The 18409-nt window shown below is 41.8% G+C and overlaps 2 protein-coding genes across 3 annotated transcripts in view; one reads left to right on the top strand and one right to left on the bottom strand.

Moving 5' to 3' along the window:
* The window catches only part of ZC3H12D (zinc finger CCCH-type containing 12D), a 29254-nt gene extending 14036 nt beyond the window's left edge, over positions 1 to 15218 (top strand). The window contains exon 7 of the mRNA XM_064413681.1: positions 9362 to 15218. The gene's annotated coding sequence lies outside the window, so the exon portion shown is untranslated. The remainder of the gene's footprint in view (positions 1 to 9361) is intronic.
* TAB2 (TGF-beta activated kinase 1 (MAP3K7) binding protein 2) overlaps positions 14695 to 18409 on the bottom strand; it is a 60836-nt gene continuing 57121 nt past the window's right edge. For both annotated transcript variants that reach the window (XM_064413678.1, XM_064413679.1), the window contains exon 7: positions 14695 to 16738. In XM_064413678.1, the coding sequence (XP_064269748.1) occupies positions 16593 to 16738 (146 nt within the window). In that variant the 3' untranslated portion in view covers positions 14695 to 16592. The remainder of the gene's footprint in view (positions 16739 to 18409) is intronic.

Below are 18409 nucleotides of genomic sequence, written 5' to 3'. Positions count from 1 at the left end.
TTCCCCCAGCACGGGGCTGTGCTCTCTGCTGGAAGGCAGCTCTGGGTCCCTGTCATCACCTGGTTCAAGCCCAACCCGCTGCCAGTGAGCTTTCAGAGCTGCATCTCGTGCTTCTAAAGCAATGCTGAGCTCACACAGAACCGCTGGCAGAGGGGCTGGAGGTGCTCCAGAGCTCCTGAAGGAAGACACAGGTACATTTCTCAGAAAGGGGATGCACACAGCATAAATCAAATCAGGAAAGTCATCTTCAATTCAAGTCCTGGTGTAGACTGAGGGCTCGGGGCTGGTAATTTAAAAAAATCCAGAAGTCCAGATGATGCTAAAGGAAAAAAAAAAAAGCAGCTTAAAAGTCTCTCCTGTATTGAATAAGAAACCTATTGTTGACTTAACCCTTAATTACCAAATGTGGCCCCATAATGCAATTATACAGTAAACTCTGTTCTGTTAGGACATGTTTGATTTTTAGTAAGCTGTAAAGCTGCTAATCTCTGCATTATTCCACCAAATGCTTCAGGTTCAATTCAATTAGGAAGGTTGATCCTGAAGGGTTTTTGGCATTATACCAAAGTTTAAGTATGTCAGTATGACATGTTTTAAAAATGTTTTAACGCATTATAAAATGTTCATCTATAACACTTTGTTCTCAATAATGTCTTTATTTTCTGGGTTTTACTTAGGTGGTGAGGGTTTTTTGTTGTTATTTTGTTTAGGTTTTGTTTGGGTTTTTTTCCCCCAGTTGTCTTAGAACTGATGCTTCAACATTCAGGTGGGTTTTTCAAGCTCTCTGACCCTGCAGTATCCCATTTCTCTGAAGTACAGGGTTGTTAGTTCCAGACAGGAATTAAACACAGTCCTCAATGAGAAGCTGGAATTCTGTTGCTTTTGCAAAGGTAGCAGTAATTTACCTGTAGTGACATTATCACTTATGAATTATGAATTTTTTGAAAGCTGTGATAGTTTTACCTGTTTCCCTCTGGAAACCACCACCCGCTTTTGGTTTTTTGGTTTTTTTTTTTTTGATGATGATTTTTGAAGAATCTGCAGAAAATAAGTACACTGTGTCTGTTCAATTTCTTATGCCCCTGTGGTTGGCTCCAAGAAACATCAATTTGGATTTTGGAGGTATGACTTCTGTTCATAGAATGTGACAGTATTTTCCATATGTCTTATGGATTGTTGGAATGGCTTATAACCACTACATATTACATAAGGATTAGAAGCTGACTTTAAACAAAACTATGGAAAAAATTCTCTGTGATATGCCTCAAAAAATAGAGACAAAGTGTGATGCTGAGTGGAAAAATACCTTCCACCCAAACAAAGGAAGTCCCAAATGGCAGCATTCAGAAAACACACACACAGCAAAGGAGCAGGATGTAACTGTACATGTCAACATTAATTTTCATGTCTGGCATGCACGTTACATATTTCAATACACAAAGCATTTAAAAATCCATAGAAAAATTGGCACACTGCCTTTACATGGTGCCCTTGGCTTGCTGGAGATGTGCATGAACTTTTCTCCTTTTCCTTTGAGGATGCACAGGAATTTGGTGGTTGCTCAAAACCCTCTCAATGTTTAATATTTTTTTTTCCTTTTAAAAGGAATCTTTTTGTAAAATACATAGAATGTGCACTCTGCTGAGAAAGTGTCTGAGAAAATAAATCAAACTTTGGTGCTAAACAGAACTTGATTTCTCTTGGCTCTTGTGCTCACCAGAGGGTTTGTTCTCATGGGGATTTTGTTGGAAGGGCAGCTCAGCAGCAGCGCTGTGTCACTGCCTGGGAGGAACTCTGCTGCTGGCCAGGAGCCCACGGAAAACAGGGAGTGTTTCCCTGTTTCCAACAGCACAAGCACATGGGGCTCAGGAGCTCCTGCTGCAGGGCCTTTTGCACTTTCCAGAGCAGGGATTTCTATTTGCCTTTGTCAGCCCCTGGAGCAAGGGAAAGGGCTGTGAACAGAAAGAAGGCAGCAGCTCTTGGACAGGGGGGTAAGAGGCTGTTGCTATTTGGTGTCTCTGCTGAGATGCATCTGAGGCCAGCTCTCGCTGCCAAGTTGCAAATGAACCCATAAATCTTAACAGGCTGAGAAAGCCCTTGATGTTCTTTGCTGTTTGGTTGTCAAGACTCTTTTAGAAGAAGCTGGAAGCACTGAGAGCAATCTTCTGGGAGATGGGCTGCTTTCCCAAGGGAGATTTACAGAGTTGCCAAGTTCATTTTAAGGAAAAAAAAGTCAGAAAAAAAAGGCAAAAAAAAAGAAAGAGCCAGAGAAAAAATCCTCTTACTTTCTCTACACACAGCCCTTCCCAAAAGGGCAGAAAGCCAGAGACACCCTCCCTTGCAAGGGGCTAGGGAAACTAAACACAAATATTTCACTGGGAAGTCTTGGGTCAGCCCTGCAATTGCTCCTCAGCATAAGAAGGGGGAAGGAGGGTGCTCTTTGCAGTCCTGGGCACCTCAGTGCACCTCCTACCACCTTTTCTAAAATACAGAACTCTCTCCTTTGCAGAACATGGGTGACAAGCTTATCGATGTGCTGAGCTGAGGTACCATAATAATTAATGCCACAAAACAGTCTATAAAGCAGATAATCTTGCTGGGTATCAAACACTTGTATTTGCCAACTATTCTGAGAAGTTTTGATAATATTTTAACTCAGCTCCCACAAGAGCTGGCACAATTTATAAGCAAATATTTGAACTAATCACAAAAACAAAATAGAACACGGTTTCTCTCTGCCTTACAAAATGTTGGGAAGAACAAGGCCTGTACTTCAGCAAGTGTGACAGACCTTTGCACTCACTCGTGTACACACACGACTGCTGTGGGATCTATCTCCCATGCACTGGTGGGACTGGGATGCTCTGAATGTTTGAGAAGAGTTTAATATTACAGTTTAATATTACAGCACCATTAGCATTATTAAGTGCTATGACTTGCAATTGATAGCAAAGGGATATTTTATAGTATTTTAGCCACATCCCTTCTCCACCCCCAGCTGGGCTCACTGCCTTGAAGTCTTGCAGCAGGCTCAGAGGAGCTCTTTATTGAGATGTGCTGATGTGCTGACTTTGCAAATTCAGCCCAAAGAGCCGTGGAAGTGGAGCAGAGCAGTGAGTGAACACAGACATGTGTGGGGACAGCACATGAGAGGCAGCGAGCAGAGAGTCAGGACAGCCCCTGCAGGGCTGGCAGGGCTTTCAGTGCCGTCAGGAAAGATGTGCATGAATGGTGGCATCAGGACTGTTCACCCTAACCACACTGCCAGCTCCTCCTCTTTCCCCGAGTCAAAGTTTCCTCATCTTCCACTTCTTCTCCCATCCTTGTTGGGCTCAGGATTTCCATTGCACCTACAATTCCCTAGTTTGGGCATTGAAGGGAATTACTAACACTGCTGATTCCAGTGTTAGTAATCCACATCCACAGAAGACAAGTGGGCATCAGCACACTTGATGGCAGAAGAAAAACATAAACTAGGAGCAGGGAGCAAAATATGGATGGCATAAAAAATGCCACACTGAACAAACAAGTAGATTTTCTCAAGAAAAGAACAAAAAGACATTAAACAGAATTAATGAATAGAGAGTTTGAAGAAGCTAGTACTGAATGTCACACACCTTGGAAAGGAACTGCTGTGCAGAGTAAGACTGAAAAAGGTGTCTGCCACCCATCTGCACGCTTGCAAGAGTGAGCAAAGAGGCCCAGCTCTCGTGTGGCTCTCAGCTTGCTGAATTTAGAATCTGTAATTTAATATCTGCAGAGACTCCAAACAACTGAGAAAAGTGCTAAATAAGAAGCAGCATCAGCTGTAGTAACCAAATGAACTACAACACTGAACACAAAGTCAAGACAAAGATAACTTCACTGTCTGGTGATTTTGTTTCCAGATTAGATTTTATTTTACTACAGGAATTAAAGTTCTCCTGGCATGGTTGGGAAGAAAGCTGTGCAGAGACCACAACTGCCTACAAGAACAGCCAAGGCTTGCCAAGGGGGGCAGCAGGAGAAGCCCAGAGGAATGTGGTGGCTTTTACCACTTGAACTCATAAACAGCAAAATGCACTTCATTAAATAATACCACATTCTCCAGCTACAGGGAAATCTAAATCCTAAGAACTGCCATGATGCCCTGGCAAAGGTTGCAGTCTACCCCTCCACCACTCCAAAAGTGGTGCTAAGGAAAATTTAGCAGGGAAGCAGATTTGTTATTGCCAAAATACACACAGCCATTGGCAGACAATTATAAGTGTTACTCAAAACCATCATCAGAATGAGAAATACTGAGTTCTCCCCACAGGAGGTCCTGTTAGGAAGAGGCTGAAGCGAATACAGAAGCTTGTAAAAATGTTATTTCCAGCAGGGAAACATTCTCGGAGAACTTCAGCATCTGCATATCCTTTTGTTCATAACGTAATGTATGACATGTGGTGGATTTGGAGCCCTGGCTTCACTTAAAGAAGCAGATGGAAGATCTTTAAATCTTTGAAGCATCTTCCCCAGGTCATATTTAAGCCTTGCAAAAGGTGAAAAAAAGATGAATACCAGTTTAAATTGAAGTCAAATAATATTATGGAAAAAAGGGCAGAGAATCCAATTTTCTACATTAGTAAAAAAAATAATCAAGTTATTTCTGTTATTTCTGTTCATCTTCCATGATATCGATAAGCAAGTGGGGATGCTATCTGGGAGACACTGGTTTAGGTCAGCCTCTGCACTCTGCTCTTGGATGTTCTAAAGTTTGAATTTGCCCACAGCCAAACGGAAGCCTCTAGGGAACATCCCGCAGCTGACACGCACCAGGACACGCACCGAGAACGTATTTCTAGAAGCCACGATGCCGAGCCCACCACCAGGTGTCAATGTGGTAGCAGCAGAAGCAGGCTCTGCTCTCCAAGGCCGGGCCACTCGGGGAAATCCTGGCAGCAGGAGCCGCGCTCGGGAGCGGCAGCGCCGGGCACTGCGCCCCGCGGGCTCCGCAGGCTGGAAGGAACCGCGGGGGAGGCTCCATCGCCCCGGCCGAGCCAATTCTGCTGCGTCCTGCGGCCCGAAACGCGGCGGTGTTATCCAGCCACACGCGTCTGGCTTCAGCCTGCGGCTCGTGTTCAGGCAGCCCTGCAGGGCACACAGCAGCGCTTAGAGGCTGCAGCAGCGTCAGGCTGTGGAGCAGTGAGAGACTAATGCAGAAAAACAGGTTTCAGAAAGGGGGCATTTTAAGAAATCTACCCTTTATTCCATCTCTTTATTCCTCCCCTCACCTGCAGTTCAAGCTGTGGCTGCCCTGCCATCGGCGGCTCAGGATTTATCTTGGCCGGGGCCCAGGCGCTGCTGCCAGGCTTTCCTTTCAGGGCAGCAGCCCAGGGAAAGTCACTCGGGGTTAAGTTTAGAGTTCCAGGTTGGCACATTCTTAACGCAAGCCAAAAATAAGTGTGAATGGGGATCAATTTTATGAATTTGCTGAGCTGCCAATTATATTTTAAAGCTGAAATCTGAAACTAGGTTTGCCAGTGGATAAGTATCACAGCCAATCCTTAGGCAGAAATTAATTGAAAAAATAACTCTGCAAGCCCAGATAGCCTTGCCTTACAAACGTTATCTCCCTCGTCCTTCCAGGTGGACTTTGGACATTGGCAGTCAATCAGAACACAGGGGATTTTAACTAATTAAGTTTATTGTCTTGTATATGTCAATCAGCAGTTAGGCGGATATGCAACAAATATTCCCAGCATGCGACTGTAAGGCAGCATTAAAGGGGCAGGGGCAACCTTCTCCCAGAACAAACCAGCACAAGCTCCTGCTGCATTCCTTTTATCCCTTTTTTCCTTGCATTTTTGGGGAGCAGGGTCACCACAGCTGCACAGTTGCCCAGAGCCAGGCAGTCGGGTTGTGCACCTACATCTCAACAGAACTGAAAATAAAATTCTGCCCTTGCCAGGCGGAGGCTGGATGTGCAACTCAGCACTTAGAGCCTGGAGCTCACAGCTATCTGAAACCTGCCTGCAGCCTTGTTTCTAAGCTCCTTGCCAGAGGCACAAATAACCCCGTGGGTCCAGCTGTCACTTCACCAGCAGAGCAGCAAAACTGGCTTGAAGGCAGGATTTCCTGATGGAGCGTGTATTTGTCCACAAGCCAGCAGATGATTCCCAATACTCTGCCATACTCTATTTCATTTATTCAGGCCTGCTTGAAATGCTGCTTTTGTGGTGCCCAGCTCTTGGTTTTCAGGGCTCAATACAGTTGAATGCAGTTTATCCCATTTCAAGGCAGATTTGCATCAGAGCCATTAGCACTGATATTACAAAAGTTACACATGCTTTCTAAACTCTGCAATATGTAAAATAATCTGTGAAAAACAGAAGACATCTCCATCCTTCTTGAACAATTTCTAAAGCAAATCTTCCAGAGGACACAGACAAATTTATGATGTACAAAATGTATAGGTCTTATTCATAAAAATGTATTTCACATATTTGTGAAAATAACATAATTTTACTATTTATCTATATAATGTATAAAGAGTATGTTACTTTGTACTGACAATGAGCTGCAATCCAAAAGGACCCACAAGGTGCACTCTCAAGTGCTGTGTGCAGTTTTGGTGCCACAATATAAAACAGAGTTATGAGAAAGCATCCAAAGAAGGGCCACGAGGATGGTGAAGGGTCTGAGAGGAAGCTGTATAAGGAGCAGTTGAGATAATTTGCTGTGTTCAGCCTGGAGGAGAGGAGACCTCGCTGTAATCTTCAACATCCTCACAAGGCAAAGCAGAGGGGCAGACACTGATCTCCTCACTCTTGAGACCAGTGCCAGGACCTGAGAAAAGGCATGCAGCTGCATCAGAGGAGGCTTAGATTGGATATCAGGAAAAGGTTCTTCACCCAGAGGATGCTTGGGCACTGGAACAGGCTCCCCAGGGAAATGGTCACAGCACCAAGGCTGACAGAATTCAGCCTTGAAGTGTTTGGACAATGCTCTCAGGCACAAGGTGTGTCCTGTGCAGGGCCAGGAGTGGACTAAATTCTGATGTATGCCTTCCAACTCAGCACATTTATGATTCCAAACACTGAGGCTTTTGCTGGAGCATCCCCAGGGTGCTGCCACGGCCCAGCCTGGAGGCGCTGCCCTGCAGCACATGGCCTCTGAAGAGTAGGGGAACCTGCTCTGACAGCAGTGGCTCCCCCAGGCTGGCCTTGACATGATTCAGAAGGAAGCAAGAGGCACCAGCTTTGCTCCTGCCTGCCTAAGGACCAAACACTCTATACTGGGTTAAGAGTACAATAAAACCTTGCCAGCTCAGGGGTGACTCAGCAGCTCGTGTGCATTACATCAAGCCCTGCACGATCAAACACACTAGCAGGGAAGTCAAAAGAAAATGAGGAAACACTTGGTTTGGGAGCTACCCGTGGCCATAATGTGGTGTTACCCCTCACAGCACTGCAGCAGGCTTATCTCCTCCTGACTGGAAAGTGCTAAAAGGGCAGGGAAAGCAAACTCCATTGACCCAGGTACTGGAGTTTTGTAAAAAAAACATCTGGAGAAGCCAGCAAGCGTGCTGGCTCACGTTACTGCTAAAAGACGTGCAGAGAGAGCTAACTGTGCCTGTGTCCTGACAGCTGGCAGGCACCCTCTCAAAACACCACATGAAAACCAACCAGAGGCAGCCAACAAAACCTGCAGGTATGGAGCAGCTTTTGTAGCTAAACACACAACAGGATTTTCCACCACTTGGGGTGGCGGAAATCCAACAAAGCAGGCCCTGTCAAACATGAGTGACAGCTGATGCTTTAGAGCATCACACAGGAGTTCCTAACAGATGAATAATGACTGACAAAACAAGCCTCTGAGCAAACTAATTTGTGCCACCTACCTCAAGCCCTCAGCCACAGCTTTTTCACTGGTGTGTTTTATTCATTGGTCTTTATAAGGTTGGGTTTAAATGCTTTTACTCTTAAAATGAAAATAAAAACAATTAGGTCATGGCAGTAACAGCAGGAGCCAATTGTGATGTGAAATGAGCTGTGTTACCTTCCTGAGACTCATCTGGAATCATAAAACCAAAATTCAGAAAAAACTATTAATCACCACTTGCCAACGACTTCCTTTTGGCCACAGAAGTGAAAGCCCTTCCACCCTAGGCAGGAAACAGCAGCTGTGACCAAATGATGGGCAGTGCCAAGATCAGCCATTCCCTGTCAGCCCTAGGGGTGTGCCATTCCCATGCCAGAAGACAGGATTCATAGCTCATTAACAGCTCCACAGAGAACGGGAGCATCCTGGAGAGTAGCCCTACAAACCAGTAACAAGGACACCTCCAGCTGAGGGTGATGCAATCCCGCTCTGAAGCATTATTAATGCATTTTGTCTCAGTCTCATGAGATGAATTTCACATGTGAAATGAAAAGATACTGAGCTGAAATCCCACACGGCAGCCCACCACCTTCGGGGCCAGTACTATGACTCATACAACTGTTTCAAAACCAAGAGAAAAGCATGGTTGTCATGGGGTGGCATGAACAAGACTGATGAACAAGTGAGATGGAGATGCTGACTCAAGACTTGAGCCCAAGCACTGTGTACAATCAAGTATCAAGAGGTTCAACCCTGCTACCAAATACAGGGATTGGTCCAGGAAAAGAACAGTACGAAAAGACAGGAAATGAAAGGGAATGAAAACCAACATGAAGCAATAGATCAGGAGGTAGATGACACTTTTCTATGCAACCATGTAAGCCATACCTTAGCATGCCACTTACCTTATGTCCACTTTGAACTTGGGCTCTCAAAGTCGGAACACAAATTTCTGAGCATGGCATCACATGGTACAGCCATGCCTGACAGTTGTGTTGGGAGCAAACAGTAAATAATGTCAGTAGTGAAGTATCTCTCTCCATCACTCAACCCTACTGTTTTTTCAGGAAGCACTGAGAACTGGGACACATGACAGTTGCCTTGAAAAATGATGAAGTCTGTTTCTTCAGAGCAAACTTCACACTTGCAGTGTGGAGCATGGTGGCCACGGCTGTGGGGCTGGCAGAAAAGCACTTGTTGGTGAGATCCATCAGGACAGCTGGAGGGTCCACTAGCAAAAGGAAATTCAGCCCCTGGCCATGCTAGCTGGCTGTTCTGTTTCGTTTAGTCCAGAGTGCCAGGGCCAGAAGTGAAGCTCATGGCGGCAGAACAGTGGCCAGGCAGGCCAGCATCGGTTTCCTTAGGGCTTCAGAAAGTTTAAGCCATTTAATTTTAAAGTATCAAGCTCAGCAGGAAAAAACCCTCCATACTACTAACCATTATTAAAGAGGAAAAGCTTTTGTTACGTCCTTCAGCTCAAAAATCACTAACAAGACATTTTCTTTCTCATATACAGGGCAGCTGTGCCAAGGATTAAGAAGAGCTCCCAAAGCCAAGCATCACACTGCCTTTCCCCCCGTCACCCCCTCAAACCCAGCAGCAGCTCAGTTGGATTTTCTACTGAACACCCTAGTTCTTCAAAACCTTAATACTCAGGAATATTCATAGTAGAAAAGATGCATGCACCTCCAAATGCTTCCTCAATTGCAGTGGAATTGCACAACAAACACTGCAAGAGGCCAGACTGCTGCTGTGGATCAGACAGACAAGGACCTGCACGACTTTCTCCAAGCTACCAAACAAGTCTGTGACAGGGCACCAAACCACAAGCCATCAAATTTCAAGCTGGGTGTCCAGTGACAGCCTCCAATATTCTCTCTACGACAGCAACTATAAACTACAGACATTGGATACCAAAAAGCTTTCCTTGCTGGCAGAAAAGATGCCACGTGACAATCTTTTCATAACTGTGTCAGGTATCTCTGTCAGAAGACAGTATATTCTTTCCTCAGGTTATCTTTAAATTTTATTTCTGGCCCCAAAACACAGAGGGAAGGAAAAGGCTCATGAAAAAAACCCAAAAGATAAATCCTACTTCTAACCCAAATGTGCACTCTAGCTACTGGGCAGCTGCAACAAAACATAGGAAACTTGGCCTGAGTGGTTGTTCAAGTATCTAATTAGAGATGGAGAAAAAGAAAACTGAAAAGACAGAGGCAGAGATGAAGGCACATCGAATGGCAAAATCCTGGGATCACATTCTGCACACTGCCAAAGCACAAGACCAGATCACCTTTTAGAAGCTGAGCCAGTGACACAGCAATATTGCTGAGATGGACAAACCAAGGGCCAGGCTGGACTGGGCTTGGAGCATTCTGGTCCAGTGGAAGCTGTCCACACCTATGGCAGAGCAAGTTGGAACTAGAGGAGCTTTAAGGTCCCTTCCAACCCAAACCATTCAAAGATTCTCCAATACTTTTGGCCAAGTGCTTTGTAAGGCCTAAGTATTTCACACTTTTTCACTACTGTCCACAGGCTCACAGCCAGCACCAGCCCCAGAGCAGTGGGATGGGACAAAATGCACCCAAACATTTCCTCCTGCCAAACAGCAGCTCCCCAGATGGAGCAACACTAGCTCTCCATGACAATAAAGGAAGACACAAAGCAAGTATAAACAAGAGCACAGCTGCAAAAAGATTCTGTAAAAAATAAATCCATCCATCCATCCGTCCATCCATCCATCCGTCCATCCATCCAATTTTGTTCTACACAGGATACAACCCGTGAGAAGGCAAATATTAAAAATAAATTAAAAAGACAAACTGACAATCAAAAAAGGGCCCCCAACTTACTATTTACAGCTAACTATGAAGTACAGAACTGCTACCATGAATAGTAGATTGTAAGTGAAATATTTTTTTATATCAGCTGATAAGAGACATCACGTACATGCAAACATTACAAGCTTTGCTTGTCATCTTAGATCAACATAAAATTGCTATAAAACAAATTCTTTAAATAAAGCTTTTGGGACAGTAACTTTTGTCATTAAATTTTCATTACATACACACATTCACTCTCTCCTCTGAATCATGTTTCCGTCACCTCAGAAGAGCTATCAACATTCATTAACCTCTTTCAAACTCACTTCTAGATTTACCACCCAAATTAGGAAACACCGCTTTTATGGGTTTATTGTTGCAATACGATGGTACAAAGCTAACCCAGAACCAATGATACATGGGCTGTTCTTTTGAGAGCACAAAGGAATTCTCTCTTTTAAGGAATCAGTGTCCAACCTCCAAAACCACAGAGGCTGAATAACCCCTCATGAATAACATGCAGGCACCTCTTCCCTTTTGTGAGTAAGCAGCTGTGTGCCAGCCAGACGAGGAACTGCAGGGACTCACTTCCAACTTCCTTCCCTCAGGAAAACCTTGGGAATTTTTCCTTGGCACATCATGAAACGTGGCAAATGCAAGACCTCGGCAGACAATGGAGACATGGCTGTCCCTGCCAGCAGATGCAGTGGTGACACCAGCATTTCTCTCACGTAATGTCCCAAGTTCCTGACTCCAACAAAGCCTATCCAGCTCTGAGGCCTTCTGCTGGACACATTTTATTTTGCATGTTACAGCTGGGTGCAGGGAAAGCAACAGCACCTGCTGCTGTACACAGAGAACAAAGGGCACAGAATTCCTCAGTCCATTTCCTTGACGTCTCCAACACTGCATTCTTTAGCCTTGGACCTTCCATCACTTGCAAGGGGAACCTGAATTTAAGTAAAGTTTATAGGCTTTATAAACTGATAAGGTCTGCTGATATCTACTAATACTAAAAGCACACACTAAAATGCTTAATATGCAGCATCTCCATTTGTTACCATATCAGCTACATCAAAATTATTTTGGCACCATGCCCCTGTAAACAGTGTGAAAAAAAGCAGTGACAGAATTCAAAGCCATAACAATGTACCCCCTGAAAAAGTGGAACTGTTTTTTAAAGTAACTTCAAATGCTTTAGTAGTACTTTAATTGAGATGTTACTTTTCACCTTTAAAATCTGCACTCACATGTGATATGATAGCGTTTTGTTATTTTAAATGAACTCGCAAATCATAGGCAGTTTGAACCCCTGTAGATAATCAATCATTTTGGCTCAAAGTCCTCTGTACGTACACACGGGTATCTGCAAATCAAATCCATGAAGAGAACAGGACACTGGGAAAAATAATCAGCTAAACTCATGCCTGCAGCAGCACTGCACTGGCTGAAGATTGTTATATTTTGATTAAATATTAAAATATTTATTTTGTGATGAAAGCATAATTATATGCACTGCTGAAAATGAACGTCTGAATTCTTGACTGAATCAAGAACTTCCGAGACTTTTACTCAGTGCCTCTGAAGGCAGCACTGTTTGAGTTCTACTGTAGATGCCATCCATACAGAACTGCAGAAAGAAAAAGAAACAAATTAAAACTAAAGAATCATATCAAAAAGTCAAAATTGAATTTTCAATGTTCACCACCACTCCCAATTGCTCCTGCAGCATTTAAGCTTGTTATAGAGCCTGAAGCTCCCAAACATTTCATACTAACTCTTCCTGTTCTCTCTCCATACTTTTAAAGTATTTTACACAAAATATGAACCTCACAAGGCATTCTGGACTACATAAAATCAAAGACTGTTCCTCAAAATTAGCAATAAAAGAGCTATTCAAGCAGACAGGCTTGAAAAAGGAATGCACTATAATTATTCCACTCTGTGCCAATGAAAGTAATCTAAAGTTTAATTTGTATTTGCTGTTCAACTGATCAGGGCATTTTTAACAAATATGAGATAAAATATCAAATTATTTTCTTGCTAAAGTTATAATTAAACATAAGTAATAACTGCTGCACATTCACATGCTGCACTACATATCCTGTTAACCATACCGAAAAGTTTCTGCCACTGCTTTGTAGCAAAACTCCCATTTTAGAATACCAAAGAATATTGAAAAGAGTAAATAGTAGATTACAATAGATGACTTTTCTCTAATATCTCTTCTACATCTTTAATCAAGTCTTCCTTTAATTTGTGTCCAGGCTCCAATATATATTCAAGTGAGAGGAATTTGACTGAAGGAATATAGCACTGATAAGGACACTTTTCCCGCAGTCTTCTACAAAACACGCTGAAGGTAGACATTTCAAGACCACAAAACTGATTAAATCCACATAAATAAAGCAAATAGACAGGCATGAATACTGACCACACAGTTTTATCATTAGCTTGAGACTGAAGATCTTGAATCTCACAATTAAACCGAATTTCACGGGTGCCACACCTGGCCACGCTCCTGGACAACAGAACAGCTCTACTGATTGGAGACTGCACAAGACAAACCTTTTTCTAACACATCTATAAAGCAGCAAGGTGACCTGAAGTCAGTTCCACAGAGCTGATGTCACACAGCAGCCCAGTCAGTACCACCTCTGTTTTGCTGCTACATTTCTAAAGCTATCCCAGTTCTGAAACCTGACCAAGTGATAATCTTAAGCATTCACAAAAGTAAACAGGAGCATCTCTGAAAGCCAAGAAGGGTACTCCCTTCTGCCCACACATGTACTTTTTTTAGAGAGATCCCTGAAAAGACAGTACAGGAAAGTAAAAACCATAAATCAGCATCCAAGATAAAGTACAAATGTAAAAACACAAGGTGCAAGTATTTATTGTTTTATGTTCCACAAGGAAAAAAATTCCAGCAGTGAAATCTAGTTCTAGTTCATCCCTCAAACTGAAACCCATGACACACTACATCGATATGGCACTATCTGATGATATACGTGACCTGAAGTACACAAAGAATATAAACCTCTTGAAGGGGAAGGTAAAAGTCTGGAATAGACACTGGAAACATAATTTCTCTTATCCCACTGTTTCAGGATCAGTTACTGAAAAGGCTGTCCAATACAAACTCATCTTGAGCAGACGGCTCTGCACACCTAGTTGGAAAAAGGATGCAAATATTTTTTTCCCTTTGAAAATAAACACTCAAATTCAGGGAAAAGATTAATTACGCATTTCACAGAATGAGCAGGATTCCATCTCACCTATTTCTCCAAATATGCTCTTTCCATCCCTCAGATGACTGGTGTTTCTATTATAAATTCAGTCCCACTCACTCCAACCACTATTTCTCATGTTGCAGATTATGGACCACTAGTTGAATAACAGGCATTAAGGATTTTTTTCTCTGCATCTGTAGCTAATTTTTTTTTTTGGTAAATCAGTTTATAGATGTCCCCTGAAGGCCTTTTATACAGCATCAGTATGTCTCAGGAAAGCTCAATTCCACATAACAAATATCTACTTTGACGGGGTCCATGTGGGAAAGACATGTCAAGAACACTCCACATCTCACAGCATTTATATCCATAGCACCAAGATACCAGTTTAACCATATTCATCCTTAAACTTTGCTTATATCAAGTCTGTCATCTGTCACCACAAAGCAGCTGCCCATTTTGATTTAGAAAAACATTTTAAAAATCATAAACCACAGAAGCAGGAAGTAAAAACAGGCTGTGTCTAGCTTATTGCTTTATGAATAAATGAGTGGGTCTTGGTCAGAAAACAATCTTGTCAGTGCAATTTTACGAAATACATTCCTTATGCTCACTGAATTGGAATTAAACAGAGTAACGCATGGCAGGAGAGACAAGGTTCAACAAAACAAAGGCTTAAATAAAAACTCTGGTCATAAGAAATCAGCCTACTTTTAATACTGTTAATGCTTATTGTTCCGTTGAGTTTTCTGTTGCTCCACAGCATAGAAAAAGCAAACAAATCACAAAAGAAAACATTAGAATATATTTTTTTTTAATTTTTATAAATAACTTATCTGTTACAAAGGCAGTTTACCCAACTAAATCACAAAACCATCAACTCAAGATATCCAAATTAAGTTTTATTAATAAACAGGTAAAAACTGATTTGTCAATCTTCACATAGAACTGCAGATGAAGCTGAAAAACAAGGCCTCATTTTATAAACAAAATGCGTTGAATGCAAGTGCTTTGGGTCTACTGCCTAATTACCTGGGATTGACATTTTCTTCCCACATAAAAAAAATTGCAAAGCCTTCAAAACAAAGGCCTCTATGCATTCACATAGATCACTTGTAAAACTCCTAATAAAAGTGTCCACTGGCAGACGTTTACAGTGGGTGACAGTCTACTTTGTCTCTTGCTACATGGTTAGCACTCCCTCCAGCCTCACGCTAAGTGCTGCTGCTACATAATTCTTTGTGTGCCGTCTTTCATGCATATTGTACTGGAATTCCATTTCCTTGATCTCAGTTACATACATCCCCGATCATGTGAGTATTTTCCTTAAAAAAATAGATCATCAAAATAAAAGAGATGCTTGAGGTTGCTTCAGTGTTCAAGTCTGTTTGATTTCTCTTTTCCAGCCTTTATTTCAGTTGTCCTAAATATTGCTATCCTTGTTTTATATAAATATGAGACTTCACCACAAAGTCATGTTTAGAAACTGGCTGCCAAAACAGGAAAGCATTTAAAGTCCTTGAACAAAGCCGTACGATGCTGCTGCTGTTGATTTTGGCACTTTATATATTTCCCCAATGAATCTCTCTTCAGGAGTCTGCAAGACCCCCAGCAGATGAAGCAAGCTTAACTCGGATGCTGATCTGTTGGTGGGTTGAAAGTTTCCTAGTATAAAGTTTCCTCACACCAGACAAAATGCTCCCTTTGTGTCACCCACCGTAAAACTCAGTGTACAGAGTGAACTATATGCATAACTCTTCCAACTTTTCCTGCACTTTTACCACGCTGCATCTGCAGGTCTTCACAGATCATCAGCATTTACAAGAGCAATGTACAGAACGAGCAGAGGAAAGCTATTTTGTGCATAGTTTCTTACTAATGCTCTTATTTTAAGGCATTGCTTCTCTCAGATAAAAGCTTAAAAAAAGGGACATGATCGTGCTAAATCACTTAAAGGGAAAAAAAGAAAGTTAACAAAAAGACTATTACACTATACATACAGAAGTACAAGAAAATAATAAAGGTGAGGAAAAGAAATCACTTAAAGCAAGCTCTAGAGCTATGTACAGTAGGAAAAGCTTTGGGGTATTTCACTGTGTGTATTGTACAGACAACGCATGCAGTTTTTCCTTTTCATCTTTAGATGTGATTGTACTGATTTCTGGCTTCACAGAGATGTTTTCAGGGAAGACAAGGCAAAGAGTACCACTGATTTGTGAAGTTCTTCCCTTTATCAAAGGCACTATGTGGCAGCAAACAGTTTAAATATTTAAACCTTGTTCCTTTTAAGATCTCCTTTGTGCATGTAGTGTTTCACTGAAAGCTCTGAAAACAAAAACACTAGCACTCTATTCCTTTCCCCTGTCAAATTCAGTAGTGACATCGGGGCAGAGAAGAGGATGGGCAACACCCAGGCACTGAACACGGTGTGTGTTACTGTAATACTGTACATGGTTCAGGCAGCTGGCGAGGCTCTCAGCAGATTGCCCTTCAGCCGATCAGCGCCAACTGCCTGTGACACAACTCTGAGGTATTGCTTGCTCTGTGGGCTGACATTTAACAATAGCAAAACACCATCTTGTCACACCTTCCATTTTACAAAATCCTATGCATAAATGCTTTTTTTGCCCCCCAATGCCTGGACAATTCCTTGTACGTTTGCTATGGTTCTACAGAAGGTAATGGGCCTGTTGGCTCAGAAATGCCTGGGCATTTCACACTGTTCACAGCGATTTAAGGCCGGATGATTTAAAAAAGTACAGGCGGTACAACTCCACTGAGCTCCCTCATCTTCATCTGTGTCTGGAACAGTCTTTGGTGTTTTCACAATGGACCTCTGATCTGTGACATGGAAGAGATAAGATAAGCAGTTACTAACTTAAAACAGCATGGAAAGAATTTTGAGATTTTTTTTTTCCAGTAACTGAGAACTATCTTGTTCCTCTAAGAACAGCATAGTTATTACAAGTGACAGAAGCAGGTTTTTACCACCCCGTTAATTACAGCTTGATTGTAGGTCAGCTAAAAGGCTCAAGGTAAAAGTACAAAAGTACAAAAATCAAGTTTCCCATCCCTTAACTCTGCTTTTTTCCCTTTCTTCCCTCAGTTCAAAGCTACCACATAAAAAGGAGATAAAATTTGCAGATTAATCAGCACAGGAAACATGGACAAGATTTAGAAGTCTGAGGTCTATGAAGTGGTCTAAAATTCATTATGACAAGAAGTATGTGCTTTGTAACCCTCTGACATATCAAACTTTTTGATTCTAGAAAGAAGGTAGCAGTTCTTCAAGCCAGCTCAGCAGGCAGATGTACTAAAAAAAACCATTGCCTGGCTCTGCCATGCTACAGAGTAATCATCCCAGCTACACCAACACATCTTTTTGCATGATGTGTTAGACAGTAATCTTCAACTATTTTAAAAGAGAAAAGAAGAAGAGAGAAAAGGAATGAAAAGGAAGAAAAGAGAGATTCTCAAGTTAGGGGTTCCCTGGTTTAGGCAACTGCAAAATCCTTTCAGCCCATTATTTCATCTGGAAAACATCCCATCAGCAACAGCAATTGCTGCAAAATGACAGCAAGAGCTCCAGAAGTACAACAGTACTGATCACAGGTCCAAGAATTATTTTTGTTCTTTTGTGAACAGCAGTAATTCTGCTTTAAGTCAAAGCCTACATAATAGCTAAATTGAAGCTTAAAATGAAATTAAAATTAAAGTTAATGAACAACTAAGATACAACAGTGATACTTAAAAAAAAAAAGAAGAAAAGAAAGATAATTGATAGAAAGAATTTAGAGCTTTATAAAGCAGTCAGGGTCAATTTTGTATTTTCAAAACAGATTGAATGAAACACTTAAATTTGTGAGTTCCTAAAAGATAAGCCAATAGAAATGTTGACAACTAGTCCAAGAAAAGTAATTTAAGTTTTCTTCTTTGACAGGTTAGTTTTTATTTATTATAAAAGGAATTACATAACTGACAGAATTTACAAGTTCTTCATGGTTCAGTTGTAAAATGAGTCTAATAGGAATTTGTATGAAAATTTGTAGAATTTTCACTACCAGCTCAGGTAACAAAGGATAAAAAGTGCTTTATAATGCATGAAAAACAGTATCAGCTTGGAAGTGTTGCAAAAGATCTGCAGGACAAAAAGTTCAATTTATCTAGACTATTTTACAATGCAGAACTGTCAGAAACCTCCAAGATGATATTCTTAACAACAGTTACTGCACACTCCAAGGACAATTAAACACACACATCTATATTATGTGGAGAACTTCCAGGACAGAAAGACTGCACAGAAACACCTGTGGATTATCTCCGTGTTTCATGAGGTGGTCTGCCTAAACTCACAGAATAATGACGTTCCAAACAAGCTGAATTAATTCTCTGCTTTATGTAAAATACAAAAAATTGTTCTGCTTTGTTTGACATCCTGAGAGGGGAAAAAGCAAGTAATGTGCACACTTAATGATAAGTAGAATGCTTAAGAGTGGCTAATACTCAGCAATA

The sequence above is a fragment of the Passer domesticus genome, chromosome 3 (genome assembly GCF_036417665.1).
Source record: "Passer domesticus isolate bPasDom1 chromosome 3, bPasDom1.hap1, whole genome shotgun sequence".
Classification (NCBI taxonomy): domain Eukaryota; kingdom Metazoa; phylum Chordata; class Aves; order Passeriformes; family Passeridae; genus Passer; species Passer domesticus.
Note: the sequence above shows the minus strand (reverse complement) of the source record. Positions and strands in the feature narration are given on the sequence as shown.